Raw genomic sequence first — 15,558 nt, 5'->3', positions numbered from 1 at the left:
CCCCATTGGCCGCTGGCTCAGAGCAAAAGGTTCAAGGGGTGGCGGTGTGGCAGGAATAGGATTCCGGGCTGCAACCTCAAGCCAGGAGTTCCTATTGATCGAGTCTCAGAGGGAGGCCATTCGGCCCATCGAGCCTGTGCCGGCTCTTTGAGTCCCACTCCCCCCTGCTCTCTCTCCACAGCCCTGAGAGTTTCTCCCCTTCAAATTACATGGAGAGACTGGAGAAGCTGGGGTTGTTCTCCTCGGAGCAGAGAAGATTGAGAGGAGATTTGATAGAGTTGTTCAAAATCATGAGGGGTCTGGACAGAGTAGATAGAGAGAAACTGTTCCCATTGGCGGAAGGGTCGAGAACCAGAGGACACAGATTTCCTGGGATGGCAGGAATGATGTATGATTGGGTCGATTGGGCTTATACTCGCTGGAGTTTAGAAGAATGAAACATAGAAACATAGAAGATAGGAGCAGGAGTCGGCCATTCGGCCCCTCGAGCCTGCTCCGCCATTTAATGAGATCATAGCTGATCATCCAAATTCAGTACCTGGTCCCTGCCTTCTCCCCATATCCCTTGATCCCTTTAGCCTTAAGAAATATATCCAACTCCTTCTTGAATATATTTAATGAATTGGCCTCCACCGCCCTCTGTGGCAGAGAATTCCACAGGTTCACCACTCTCTGGGTGAAAAAATCCCTCCTCATCTCAGTCCTAAATGGCTTACCCCTTATCCTTAGACTGTGACCCCTGGTTCTGGACTTCCCCGCCATCGGGAACATCCTGCATCTAGTCTGTCCAGACCTGACAGAATTTTATAAGTTTCGATGAGATCCCCTCTCATTCTTCTAAACTCCAGCGAGTATAAGCCCAATCGACACAATCTCTCCTCATATGTCATTCCTGCCATCCCAGGTATCAGCCTGGTGAATCTTCGCTGCACTCTCTCCATGGCAAGAACGTCCTTCCTCAGGTAAGGCGACCAAAACTGCACACAATACTCAAGGTGTGGTCTCACCAAGGCCCTGTACAACTGCAGCAAGACATCCTTGTTCCTGTATCTCACTGAAACTTATAAAATTCTAACAGAACTAGACAGACTAGATGCAGGAAGGATGTTCTTGATGGCAGGGGAGTCCAGAACCAGGGGTCACAGTCTAAAGATAAGGGGTAAGCCATTTAGGACAGAGATGAGGAATTTCTTCAGCCAGAGAGTGGTGAACCTGTGGAATTCTCTACCACAGAAGGCAGTTGAGGCCAATTCATTAAATATATTCAAGAAGGATTTAGATATATTTCTTAAGGCTAAAAGGATCAAGGGATATGGGGAGAAGGCAGGGACAGGGTACTGAATTTGGATGATCAGCCATGATCTCATTGAATGGCGGAACAGGCTCGAGGGGCCGAATCACAGAAATCACAGAAACCCCACAGTGCAGATAGAGGCCATTTCGGCCCATCGAGCCTGCACCGACACATATCCCACCCGATCCCCGTAACCCCTACACCAACACATGTCCCACCCTATCTCCGTAACCCCACATATTTTAATCCCCAAACACTAAGGGTCAATTTATCATAGCCAATCAACCTAACCCGCACATCTTTGGACTGTGGGAGGAAACCGCAGCACCCGGAGGAAACCCACGCAAACACGGGGAGAATGTGCAAACTCCACACAGTCACCCGAGGCCGGATTCGAACCTGGGGCCCTGGCGCTGTGAGGCAACAGTGCTAACCACTATGCCACCGTGCTGCACTGAATGGCCTACTCCCGCTCCTATCTTCCACGTTTCTATATAAAGGTGATTGGCAAAAGAACCAAAGGCGACATGAGGAAAAACTTTTTTATGCAGCGAGCGGTAATGATCTGGAATGCACTGCCTACAAGGGTGGTCAAATGTAAGAAATCACACAACACCAGGTTATAGTCCAACAGCTTTATTTGAAATCACAAGCTTTCGGAGCGCTGCTCCTTCGTCAGGTGAAGTGGAGAGATGCATAAAAACACAGCTTATATCGTCAGAGAATAATGTCAGATGTTTACAGGTAATCTTTCTAACTGCCATTTATCACACCTCGGCAGAGAGATAATCAAAGGTGTAAATGGTGTCCAAACATGCCAGATCATCAACACAGATACAATCATCACACGTGAGGACACCACCCACCAAGTACATGGTACATACTCATGTGACTCGGCCAACGTTGTCGACCTCATACGTTGCAGGAAATGATGCCCCGGAACATGGTACATCGGCGAGACCATGCAGACACTGCGACAACGGATGAATGGACACCGCGCAACAATCACCAGGCAGGAGTGTTCCCTCCCAGTTGGGGAACACTTCAGCAGTCAAGGACATTCAGCCTCTGATCTTCGGGTAAGCATTCTCCAAGGCGGCCTTCGAGACACACGACAACGCAAAATCGTCGAGCAGAAACTGATAGCCAAGTTCCGCAACCATGAGGACGGCCTCAACTGGGATCTTGGGTTCATGTCACGCTACATGTAACCCTACCTGACGTAGGGTCATCGAGACGCGAGTCGTCATTGGCTTGTTCTCTCCACAGATGCGGCCGGACCTGCTGTGATTTCCAGCAAAAAAAATGTTTTTTGTCTCTTTTTTTGTTTTTCATACAGACCCCAGCATCTGCAACATTTGACCCCTTGTGACCCCACCTCATTGTTCTTTGATGTAATGTTTTCCTGACTGACCTGTTTGGACACCATTTACACCTTTGATTGCTGTGATTATCTCTCTGCCGAGGTGTGATAAATGGCAGTTAGAAAGATTACCTGTAAACATCTGACATTCTCTGACTATATAATCTGTGTTTTTATGCATCTCTCCACTTCACCTGACGAAGGAGCAGCGCTCCGAAAGCTTGTGATTTCAAATAAAACTGTTGGACTATAACCTGGTGTTGTGTGACTTCTTACATTTGTCCACCCCAGTCCAACACCGGCATCTCCACACCATGCAAGGGTGGTGGAGGCAGACTCAATCATGGCTTTCAAAAGGGAGTTGGATAAGTAACTGAAGGAAAGAAATTTGCAGGGCTACGGGGAAAGGGCGGGGGAGTGGGACGAGCTGAAGTGCTCCTGCAGAGAGTCGGCACGGGCCCAACGGGCCGAATGGCCTCTTTCTGTTCTGTAACCATTCTATGATTCTATGGAACTTCGGATGAGACGTTAAACCGAGGCGCTCTCAGGTGGACATAAAAGATCCCAAGGCACTATTTCAAAGAAGAGCAGGGGGAGTTCTCCCCGGTGTCCTGGGGCCAATATTTATCCCTCAACCAACATAACGAAAACAGATGATCTAGTCATTTTCACATTGCTGTTTGTGGGAGCTTGCTGTGCACAAATTGGCTGCCGCATTTCCCACATTACAACAGTGACTACACTTCAAAAGTACTTCATTGGCTGTAAAGCGTTTCGAGACGTCCGGTGGTCGTGAAAGGCGCAATAGAAATACAAATCTTTATTTCTTTTCTTAATAACTGAACCAACTCTCTCCACTTTTACTCCTGAAAATTAGAAGCAGGGATCTGACAGAACTCCTGTACCAGTGCTGACCGTGCGAGAAGAAAATTCCAATCTAAAAAGTAGCTCCTTCCCTGTTGTAACCATTCTCTGATTCGAAGTATTTATCCAATTCTCTTTTGAAAGTGAATCTGCTTCGACCGCCCTTTCAGGCAGCGCATTCCAGATCACAACCCGCTGCATAACAAAATACACATCACCCCCTCCCTCTGATTCTTTTCACAATTATCTTTGATCAGTGTCCTGTGTTTGAATGTTCGTTAAAATTTAGCTATAAAATGGGGTCTCCCTGCTAAGTTTTCTTTGCTATTTTTCTGGGGCATGGTTTTATGGGCAGTACCAACTCAGAATCTGCACCCCAGCTAGAGTGGGCAGGTGTATTTACCCGAGGGGGCAGACGGGGCCTCCGTTGAACATCTAATCCGAAAGACAGCACCTCCACTAGTGCGGCACTCCTTCAGTACTGTCCTTCACCGACAGTGCAGCGCTCCCTCAGTACTGCCCCTCCGACAGTGCGGCGCCACCTCAGTACCGCCCCTCCGACAGTGCGGCGCTCCCTCAGTACTGCCCCTCCGCCAGTGCAGCGCTCCCTCAGTACTGTCCCTCACCGACAGTGCAGCGCTCCCTCAGTACTGCCTCTCTGACAGTGCGGCGCTCCCTCGGTACCGCCCCTCCGACAGTGCGGCGCTCCCTCAGTACTGCCCCTCCGACAGTGTGGCGCTACCTCAGTACTGCCCCTCCGACAGTGTGCCGCTCCCTCAGTACCGCTCCTCACTGACAGTGCGGCGCTCCCTCAGTACTGCCCCTCTGACAGTGCGGCGCTCCCTCAGTACCGCCCCTCCGACAGTGCGGCCCTCCCTCAGTACCGCCCCTCCGACAGTGCGGCGCTCCCTCAGTACCGCCCCTCCGACAGTGCGGCGCTCCCTCAGTACCGCCCCTCCGACAGTGCGGCGCTCCCTCAGTACCGCCCCTCCGACAGTGCGGCGCTACCTCAGTACTGCCCCTCCGACAGTGCGGCGCTCCCTCAGTACTGCCCCTCCGACAGTGCGGCGCTCCCTCAGTACCGCCCCTCCGACAGTGCGGCGCTCCCTCAGTACCGCCCCTCCGACAGTGCGGCGCTCCCTCAGTACCGCCCCTCCGACAGTGCGGCGCTCCCTCAGTACTGCGCTCCCTCAGTACTGCCCCTCCGCCAGTGCAGCGCTCCCTCAGTACTGTCGCTCACCGACAGTGCAGCGCTCCCTCATTACTGCCCCTCTGACAGTGCGGCGCTCCCTCGGTACCGCCCCTCCGACAGTGCGGCGCTCCCTCAGTACCGCCCCTCCGACAGTGCGGCGCTCCCTCAGTACCGCCCCTCCGACAGTGCGGCGCTCCCTCAGTACCGCCCCTCCGACAGTGCGGCGCTCCCTCAGTACCGCCCCTCCGACAGTGCGGTGCTCCCTCAGTACCGCCCCTCCGACAGTGCGGCGCTCCCTCAGTACCACCCCTCCCACAGTGCGGCGCTCCCTCAGTACTGCCCCTCCCACAGTGCGGCGCTCCCTCAGTACCGCCCCTCCGACAGTGCGGCGCTCCCTCAGTACCGCCCCTCCGACAGTGCGGCGCTCCCTCAGTACCGCCCCTCCGACAGTGCGGCGCTCCCTCAGTACCGCCCCTCCGACAGTGCGGCGCTCCCTCAGTACTGCCCCTCCGACAGTGCGGCGCTACCTCAGTACTGCCCCTCCGACAGTGTGCCGCTCCCTCAGTACCGCTCCTCACTGACAGTGCGGCGCTCCCTCAGTACTGCCCCTCTGACAGTGCGGCGCTCCCTCAGTACCGCCCCTCCGACAGTGCGGCCCTCCCTCAGTACCGCCCCTCCGACAGTGCGGCGCTCCCTCAGTACCGCCCCTCCGACAGTGCGGCGCTCCCTCAGTACCGCCCCTCCGACAGTGTGGCGCTCCCTCAGTACCACCCCTCCGACAGTGCGGCGCTACCTCAGTACTGCCCCTCCGACAGTGCGGCGCTACCTCAGTACTGCCCCTCCGACAGTGCGGCGCTCCCTCAGTACTGCCCCTCCGACAGTGCGGCGCTCCCTCAGTACCGCCCCTCCGACAGTGCGGCGCTCCCTCAGTACCGCCCCTCCAACAGTGCGGCGCTCCCTCAGTACTGCGCTCCCTCAGTACTGCCCCTCCGCCAGTGCAGCGCTCCCTCAGTACTGTCGCTCACCGACAGTGCAGCGCTCCCTCAGTACTGCCCCTCTGACAGTGCGGCGCTCCCTCGGTACCGCCCCTCCGACAGTGCGGCGCTCCCTCAGTACCGCCCCTCCGACAGTGCGGCGCTCCCTCAGTACCGCCCCTCCGACAGTGCGGCGCTCCCTCAGTACCGCCCCTCCGACAGTGCGGCGCTCCCTCAGTACCGCCCCTCCGACAGTGCGGCGCTCCCTCAGTACCACCCCTCCGACAGTGCGGCGCTCCCTCAGTACTGCCCCTCCCACAGTGCGGCGCTCCCTCAGTACTGCCCCTCCCACAGTGCGGCGCTCCCTCAGTACCGCCCCTCCGACAGTGCGGCGCTCCCTCAGTACCGCCCCTCCGACAGTGCGGCGCTCCCTCAGTACCGCCCCTCCGACAGTGCAGCGCTCCCTCAGTACCGCCCCTCCGACAGTGCGGCGCTACCTCAGTACTGCCCCTCCGACAGTGCGGCGCTCCCTCAGTACTGCCCCTCCGACAGTGCGGCGCTCCCTCAGTACTGCCCCTCCGACAGTGCGGCGCTCCCTCAGTACTGCCCCTCCGACAGTGCGGCGCTCCCTCAGTACTGCCCCTCCCACAGTGCGGCGCTCCCTCAGTACTGCCCCTCCCACAGTGCGGCGCTCCCTCAGTACCGCCCCTCAGACAGTGTGCCCCTCCGTCAGTGCGGCGCTCCCTCAGCACTGCACTGGGAGTGACGGCCTAGACTTTTGTGCTCAAGTCTCTGGAGTGGGGGCTTGAACCCACGACCTTCTGACTCATAGGCGAGTGCGCTACCAACTGGGCCACGGCTGACCTGTGTCAACAAATGAAGAGGACAAGCAACGTCACGCTGGTCATCTTTATTTGCCTCCAAACTGCTTCTCTCCTGCAGGTGCTGACTTTGACTGGGGCCTGGTTCCACGAGCATTCGTTGCCCTCTAGTACCTTGCCCAAATGGCCATCCTTTACTGGATCGCGATCTGGAACCCTGGCTTATTTGGTGCACCCTTTCCTAACCCAAGGGATTCGGAGGCCAGATACACCTGATCAAAACTGGAAGCTTACTGGCCTACGGGGCTGAGGATTGAACTAGGTGATGCATTTACCCAACGGAATGATTTGGACCTTCTAGCCTCATAACAGGGCGTCAGAGTTGAAGCGGAAAGCACAGAGAAACAAGGCGATTAAATACATGAAGCGTAACTTTAATTGTAGTCTTGACGTTAACTAAAACGCCTGCACACAGATGTCGGCAGGGACAGAGCATGTAGTAATATTACATTGCAAACTACATTCAGACCGGCTTGAACAAGCTGCTCCGATGTGTTCTTCTGGTTGACGTTTTATGCCACTGGTCCTCTGGTTCGTTCCCAATGCGGTTTCTGCACGAGTCGATTCAGGATTTCTCCGACCAATCCATTTGGAATAAAATTACAACGAAGAACAGAAAGCGTCGGGGCAGGGAGGTAAAACAGCGAGGGTTTCGTGGCGGCCCGTCGTTTGGATATCTCCGCTTTAAATGCCCCGAGAAAGATTTCTATGTACTTTTGAGGGGTCTGGGCTGTGGGTCTGAGGGGCTCTTGCAGAGAGCTGGCACGGGCTTGACGGGCCGAACGGCCTCCTTCTGTGCTGTAACCATTCTACGATCGAGAGTGAGGAACTCACTGCATCTCAATAATTGACAACAGATGCCTGAAAATGCATCAAGTTGCTGGGCACATACAACACTCCTTTAAAAGCTGGAAGCCCAGCCTTGTGTCAGCAGGATTGTCACTGCCCTTTCCTGGGATGTTTGTACGGGCTGGGTCCTCCTTCAGTCTTTCCCTCGTTGGAGGAGGTGCTCGTGCGGTGGGAGGCACCGATTCTCAGAGGGAGCTGCAGATCCTGTCGAACGTCCCTGGGTTGTAGTTGCAGAGGAAGATCAGCTCCTGCTTCCCCTCTTCGGCGTGAGCTGCGTGGAATGAAAGCGGTTAGTCGAACAGTGGCTCCCGCAGCCTTGCTACGACCCCGAGCGTCCCGACCGCAGCTGGCAGAGGAGCGGGCGAGCTAGAAACACTTCCAGCCACAGGGTGTCCAAACAACCACACTACAATTAGGGATGTGAACGAGGAACCCCTTGGCGGCGGGCCACAAGACATCTTCGTAACAGAAAGCTTTTTCTGCAAATTCCCCCCCGCCACCCAAACAGATTAGTTTTGGACTCCAGGGGTTCCAGGTTTCTGCCGGTGTGGCACCTACCCACAGCGAGTGTAAAGAATAGTCCCATTAAACCCCAGATCCTATACATCAACCCACACCCCATTCACTTGCTCTGTTGCTGCTGGCACTGGAAAAACAGAAAGGCAGAGTATTATTTAAATGGTGATAGATTGGGAAATGCTGATGTACAGAGGGACCTGGGTGTCCTTGTACACCAGTCACTGAAAGCAAACATGCAGGTGCAGCAAGCAGTTAGGAAGGCAAATGGTCTGTTGGCCTTCATTGCAAGAGGATTTGAGTACAGGAGCAAGGATGTCTTACTACAGTTATACAGGGCCTTGGTGAGACCACACCTGGAGTACTGTGTGCAGTTTTGGTCTCCTTACCTAAGAAAGGATATACTTGCCATGGAGGGAGTGCAGCGAAGGTTCACCAGACTGATTCCTGGGATGGCAGGACTGTCGTATGAGGAGCGATTGGGTCGACTAGGCCTGTATTCACTAGAGTTTAGAAGAATGAGAGGGGATCTCGTTGAAACGTATAAAATTCTGACAGGGTTAGACAGACTGGATGCAGGGAGGATGTTTCCCCTGGCTGGGGGGTCGAGAACGAGGGGCCAGTCTCAGGATACGGGGTAGGACATTTAGGACTGAGGTGAGGAGAAATGTCTTCACTCAATGTGTGGTGAACCTGTGGAATTCTGTACCACAGAAGGCTGTGGAGGCCAAGTCACTGAATATATTGAAGAAGGAGATCGATAGATTTCTAGACACAAAAGGCATCAAGGGGTATGGGGAGAGAGCGGGAATATGGTATTGAGATAGAGGATCAGCCATGATCCTATTGAATGGTGGAGCAGGCTCGAAGGGCCGACTCCTGCTCCTAATTTGCTATGAGGGTGCAAAAAAAACAATTCACAAGGACGATACCAGAACATCGAGGTAATACCCATCAGGAAAGGATGAACAGGCTGGGGCTCTTTTCTCTAGAGAAGGCTGAGGTGAGGGGTGAGCTAATCGAGGTCTTTAAAATTAGGAAAGGGTTCGATAGGGTCGACGGAGAGGAAGGTGTTTCCACTTGTGGGGAAAGAGTAAAACTAGGGGGGGGGGGGGGGGGGGCCATTAATAGAAGATCGTCACCAGGAAACCCAATGGGGAATTCAGGAGAGATTTCTTCACCCAGAGAGCGGCGAGAACGTGGAACTCGCTGCCACAGGGAGTGGTTGAGTTGAGTTGAGTTGTGGGGATCGGGAACGCTCTGCCTGAAATGACGGTGGAAGCGGATCCTATCGATAATTTTAAAAGGGAGTCGGACGGGAGCCCGAGGATGAGGACGGAAAGTGGGGGAGTGCGGGACGAAGAACGACTGCTCCGTCAGAGAGCCGCCACAGGCAGATGGGCCTCCTTCTGTGCTGCGAGGTTCGATGATTCGAATAGCACAGGCGTGTTTAAGGGGCGGCCAGATAAGCACGAGGGAGAAGGGAATCGAGGGCTGTGCTGATAGTGTGAGAGGAGGGGAGGAGGCTCGCGTGCAGCATCAATGCCGTCATGGACTGGTTGGGCCGAATGGCCTGTTTCTGCGCTGGAAGTTCCACGTAATTCTATGCAAGGCTTCACGTTCTTTCGTTGGGACAGCAAGAGGGAGGGGAACAACGCCAAGCCCCCAGGTTTGGCATGGCCGAGTGACTGCGAGTGGGAAATGGCGGGGGCCGCCGAGGGCAAGAGAAGGGGGACGGCCGGTGCCTCGCTCCCCTTGGTCGAACAGCACTGGTATAGTGCCAGCATCAGACTGCCAGCCACGGGATCAGGGCGCAGCACACCTGCTGCCATGGATTATCCTGCCCATGCTGCTCCCATTGCTTACCTTTCTCGTGCTGAATCCACTTGCGGTCGATGTAATAGTGATAGCAGCTCTCGAACTCCTTCTGACTGTAATTCGTCACTTGAACTGGAACAAAGGGGTCCATGGCATCAAAGCCTTCCTGTGGGCGGGGTGAGGGGACACAGAAGACAGACATCATCAAGATAAATACCCGAGTCTGCATGCTGGACATCGGAGAAAAGAGAGAGAGAGTTTGGGCTTATTTAGTGTATTACTACAAAATAACTCACATAACTCAATACACTAACCTTGCGAGAAATTGTTTCATCTAAAATGTTTGTAGGGAAATGGTGTTAGGAAAACTGATGGGATTGAAGGCCGATAAATCCCCAGGGCCTGATGGTCGACATCCCAGGGTACTTAAGGAAGTGGCCCTAGAGATAGTAGATGCATTACTGGTCAACTTCCAGAACTCGATAGACTCTGGAACGGTACCCATGGATTGGAGGGTAGTTAATGTTACCCCACTATTCAAAAAAGGTGGTAGAGAAAGAGCGGGGAATTATAGACCGGCAAGCCGGACATCGGCAGTGGGGAAAATGCTAGAGTCCATTATAAAAGACTAGCTGGGGAGCCCCGCGTTGTGAGGGCAATTTTGGGGCGCTTGGTCTCCCTGCCCCTGTGTGTCCCCCCTCTCCCTGTCATGTCCTCTCCGTCCTATCCCTCCCTCCCCTCCTCTCCCTCCCTCCCCTGTCTCCCTCCGTCCCTCTCTCCGGTCCCTCCCCCTGCCTAGCGCCTGAGGTCCGGAGCTGAGGTCCCCCGCGTATTGCGTGGCTGATGGACGGCCGCTGTGGGCGGGCGGGCGGCGCATGCGCGGTCAGTGCGAGCCCCCCGCGATTTCCCGAGGCTCGCCCCCCCCCCGCGATTTCCCGAGGCTCTCCTCCCCTCCCCCGCGATTTCCCGAGGCTCTCCCCCCGCCGCCCCCCACCCCCCCACCGGCGATTTCCCGAGGCTTTACAAAAGGTAAATCATGCTTGACTACTCTACTGGAATTTTTTGAGGATGTAACTAGTAAAATAGATAAGGGAGAACCAGTGGATGTGGTGTATTTGGACTTTCAGAAGGCATTCGATAAGGTCCCACATAAGAGATTAGCGTGCAAAATTAAGGCACATGGGATTGGGGGCAAGGTATTGACTTGGATAGAGAACTGGTTGGCGGACAGAAAGCAAAGAGTTGGAATAAACGGGTCATTTCCCGAGTGGCAGGCAGTGACTAGTGGGGTACCGCAAGGATCGGCCCTAGGACCCCAGCTGTTCACAATATATATTAATGATCTGGACGAGGGAATTGGATGTAATATCTCCAAATTTGCAGACGACACAAAGCTGGGTGGGAGGGTAAGCTGTGAGGAGGATGTCGTGAAACTCCAGTACGATTTGGACAGGTTGGGAGATTGGGCAGAAAAATGGCAAATGCACTATAATGTGGATAAATGTGAGGTTATCCACTTTGGTGGCAAAAACAGGAAGGCAGATTATTATTTGAATGGCAATATATTGGGAGAAGGGGAAGTGCAAAGAAACATAGAAGATAGGAGCAGGAGTAGGCCATTCGGCCCCTCGAGCCTGCTCCGCCATTCAATGCGATCATGGCTGATCATCCAAATTCAGTACCCTGTCCCTGCCTTCTCCCCATATCCCTTGATCCCTTTAGCCTTAAGAAATATATCCAACTCTTTCTTGAATATATTTAATGAACTGGCCTCCACCGCCCTCTGTGGTAGAGAATTCCACAGGTTCACCACTCTCTGGGTGAAGAAATTCCTCCTCATTTCAGTCCTAAATGGCTTACCCCTTATCCTTAGACTGTGACCCCTGGTTCTGGACTCCCCGGCCATCGGGAACATCCTTCCTGCATCTAGTCTGTCCAGACCTGACAGAATTTTATAGGTTTCGATGAGATCCCCTCTCAATCTTCTAAACTCCAGTGAGTATAAGCCCAATTGACACAATCTCTCCTCGTACGTCATTCCTGCCATCCCAGGTATCAGCCTGGTGAATCTTCGCTGCACTCCCTCCATGGCAAGAACATCCTTCCTCAGATAAGGCGACCAAAACTGCACACAATACTCAAGGTGTGGTCTCACCAAGACCCTGTACAACTGCAGCAAGACATCCTTGCTCCTGTACTCGAACCCTCTCGCTACGAAGGCCAACATACCATTTGCCTTCTTAACCACCTGCATGCTTACCTTCAGCGACTGGTGCACAAGGACACCCAGGTCTCTTTGCACTTCCCCTTCTCCCAATCTATTGCCATTCAAATAATAATCTGCCTTCCTGTTTTTGCCACCAAAGTGGATAACCTCGCATTTATCCACATTATAGTGCATTTGCCATGTTTCTGCCCAATCACCCAACCTGTCCAAATCGTACTGGAGTTTCACGACATCCTCCTCACAGCTTACCCTCCCACCCAGCTTTGTGTCGTCTGCAAATTTGGAGATATTACATCCAATTCCCTCGTCCAGATCATTAATATATATTGTGAACAGCTGGGGTCCTAGGGCCGATCCTTGCGGTACCCCACTAGTCACTGCCTGCCACTCGGGAAATGACCCGTTTATTCCAACTCTTTGCTTTCTGTCTGCCAACCAGTTCTCTATCCAAGTCAATACCTTGCCCCAATCCCATGTGCCTTAATTTTGCACGCTAATCTCTTATGCGGGACCTTATCGAAAGCCTTCTGAAAGTCCAAATACACCACATCCACTGGTTCTCCCTTATCTATTTTACCAGTTACATCCTCAAAACATTCCAGTAGATTAGTCAAGCATGATTTACCTTTTGTAAATCCATGTTGACTTTGTCCGATCCTGTCACTGCTTTCCAAGTGCTCGGATATTACATCTTTTATAATAGACTCCAGCATTTTCCCCACTACCGATGTCAGGCTTACCGGTCTATAATTCCCCGCTTTTTCTCTACCACCTTTTTTGAATAGTGGGGTAACATTAGCTACCCTCCAATCCATGGGTACTGTTCCAGAGTCTATCAAGTTCCAGAAGATGACCAGCAATGCATCTGCTATCTCTGGGGAGACTTCCTTAAGTACCCTGGGATGCAGACCATCAGGCCCTGGGGATTTATCGGCCTTCAGTCCCATCAATTTTCCTAACACCATTTCCCTACAAATACTGATTTCTTTCAGTTCCTCCCTTTCATCAGACCCTATGTTCCCCGGCATCTCTGGGAGGTTATTTGTGTCCTCCTTTGTGAAGACAGAACCAAAGTATGTATTTAGTTGGTCTGCCATTTCCTTGTTTCCCATTATAAATTCCCCTGACTCTGACTGCAAGGGACCTACGCTTGACTTCACCAATCTTTTTCTCATCACATATCTATAAAAGCTTTTACAGTCAGTTTTTATGTTCCCTGAAAGCTTACTCTCATATTCTATTTTCCCTTTCTTAATTAATCCTTTTGTCCTGCTTTGTTGAATCCTAAACTGCTCCCAATCCTCAGGATTATTGCTTTTTCTAGCCAACCTGGGTGTCCTCTCCTTGGGATCAAGGGATATGGGGAGAAGGCAGGGACAGGGTACTGAATTTGGATGATCAGTCATGATCGCATTGAATGGCGGAGCGGGCTCGAGGGGCCGAATGGCCGACTCCTGCTCCTATCTTCTATGTTTCTTAATTGAAATTCCTCCAGACCTGTACCCACCAGTACTGTACCCCAGTGTTATACAGTGACAGACCTGTACCCACCAGTACTGTACCCCAGTGTTATACAGTGACAGACCTGTACCCACCAGTACTGTACCAATGTTAGTGACAGACCTGTACCCACCAGTACTGTACCCCAGTGTTAGTGACAGACCTGTACCCACCAGTACTGTACCAATGTTAGTGACAGACCTGTACCCACCAGTACTGTACCCCAGTGTTAGTGACAGACCTGTCCCCACCAGTACTGTACCCCAGTGTTATACAGTGACAGACCTGTACCCACCAGTACTGTACCCCAGTGTTTGTGACAGACCTGTCCCCACCAGTACTGTACCCCAGTGTTATAGTGACAGACCTGTACCCTCCAGTACTGTACCCCAGTGTTATACAGTGACAGACCTGTACCCACCAGTACTGTACCCGTTAGTGACAGACCTGCACCCACCAGTACTGTACCCCAGTGTTATACAGTGACAGACCTGTACCCACCAGTACTGTACCCCAGTGTTATACAGTGACAGACCTGCACCCACCAGTACTGTACCCCAGTGTTATACAGTGACAAACCTGTACCCACCAGTACTGTACCCCAGTGTTAATGACAGACCTGTACCCACCAGTACTGTACCCGTTATACAGTGACAGACCTGTACCCACCAGTACTGTACCCCCGTGTTATACAGTGACAGACTTGTACCCACCAGTACTGTGCCCCAGTGTTATACAGTGACAGACCTGTACCCACCAGTACTGTACCCCAGTGTTATACAGTGACAGACCTGTACCCACCAGTACTGTACCCCAGTGATATACAGTGACAGACCTGTACCCACCAGTACTGTACCCCAGTGTTATACAGTGACAGACCTGTACCCACCAGTACTGTACCCCAGTGTTATACAGTGACAGACCTGCACCCACCAGTACTGTACCCCAGTGTTAGTGACAGACCTGTACCCACCAGTACTGTACCAGTGTTATACAGTGACAGACCTGAACCCACCAGTACTGTACCCTAGTGTTATACAGTGACAGACCTGTACCCACCAGTACTGTACCCGTGTTATACAGTGACAGACCTGTACCCACCAGTACTGTACCCCAGTGTTATACAGTGACTAACCTGTACCCACCAGTATTGTACCCCCGTGTTATACAGTGACAGACCTGTACCCACCAGTACTGTACCCCAGTGTTATAGTGACAGACCTGTACACACCAGTACTGTACCCGTGTTATACCGTGACAAACCTGTACCCACCAGTGCTGTACCCCAGTGTTATAGTGACAGACCTGTACCCACCAGTGCTGTACCCGTGTTATACAGTGACAGACCTGTACCCACCAGTACTGCACCCGTGTTATACAGTGACAGACCTGTCCCCACCAGTACTGTACCCCAGTGTTATACAGTGACAGACCTGTACCCACCAGTACTGTACCCCAGTGTTATACAGTGACAGACCTGTACCCACCAGTGCTGCACCCCAGTGTTATACAGAGACAGACCTGTACCCACCAGTACTGTACCCCAGTGTTATACAGTGACAGACCTGTACCCACCAGTACTGTACCCCAGTGTTATACAGTGACAGACCTGTACCCACCAGTACTGTACCCCAGTGTTATACAGAGACAGACCTGTACCCACCAGTACTGTACCCCAGTGTTATACAGTGACAGACCTGTACCCACCAGTACTGTACCCGTGTTATACAGCGACAGACCTGTACCCACCAGTACTGTACCCGGTGTTATACAGTGACAGACCTGTACCCACCAGTACTGTACCCCAGTGTTAGTGACAGACCTGTACCCACCAGTACTGTACCCCAGTGTTAGTGACAGACCTGTACCCACCAGTACTGTACCCCAGTGTTAGTGACAGACCTGTACCCACCATTACCGTACCAGTGTTATACAGTGACAGACCTGTACCCACCAGTACTGTACCCCAGTGTTATACAGTGACAGACATGTACCCACCAGTACTGTACCCGTGTTATACAGTGACAGACCTGTACCCACCAGTATTGTACCCCAGTGTTATACAGTGACAGACCTGTAC

The 15,558-nt window shown here is 52.8% G+C and overlaps 1 protein-coding gene across 4 annotated transcripts in view; it reads right to left on the bottom strand.

The window, feature by feature from the left end:
- Positions 1-6,926: 6,926 nt before the first annotated feature.
- The window catches only part of dap3 (death associated protein 3), a 39,734-nt gene continuing 31,102 nt past the window's right edge, over positions 6,927-15,558 (bottom strand). For 3 of the 4 annotated variants that reach the window (XM_085978491.1, XM_085978494.1, XM_085978492.1), the window contains 2 exons: positions 9,800-9,917; positions 6,927-7,688 (listed from right to left, as the gene is read on the bottom strand). In XM_085978491.1, the coding sequence (XP_085834617.1) occupies positions 7,603-7,688; positions 9,800-9,917 (204 nt within the window). In that variant the 3' untranslated portion in view covers positions 6,927-7,602. The other variant, XM_085978493.1, reaches the window with a different exon arrangement.

The sequence above is a fragment of the Somniosus microcephalus genome, unplaced genomic scaffold (assembly GCF_052327205.1).
Source record: "Somniosus microcephalus isolate GS21.2 unplaced genomic scaffold, FLI_Smic_1.0 unresolved_chr7, whole genome shotgun sequence".
NCBI classification, from domain to species: domain Eukaryota; kingdom Metazoa; phylum Chordata; class Chondrichthyes; order Squaliformes; family Somniosidae; genus Somniosus; species Somniosus microcephalus.
The sequence above is the reverse complement of the archived record's forward strand: the minus strand, read 5'-3'. Positions and strand labels throughout refer to the sequence as shown.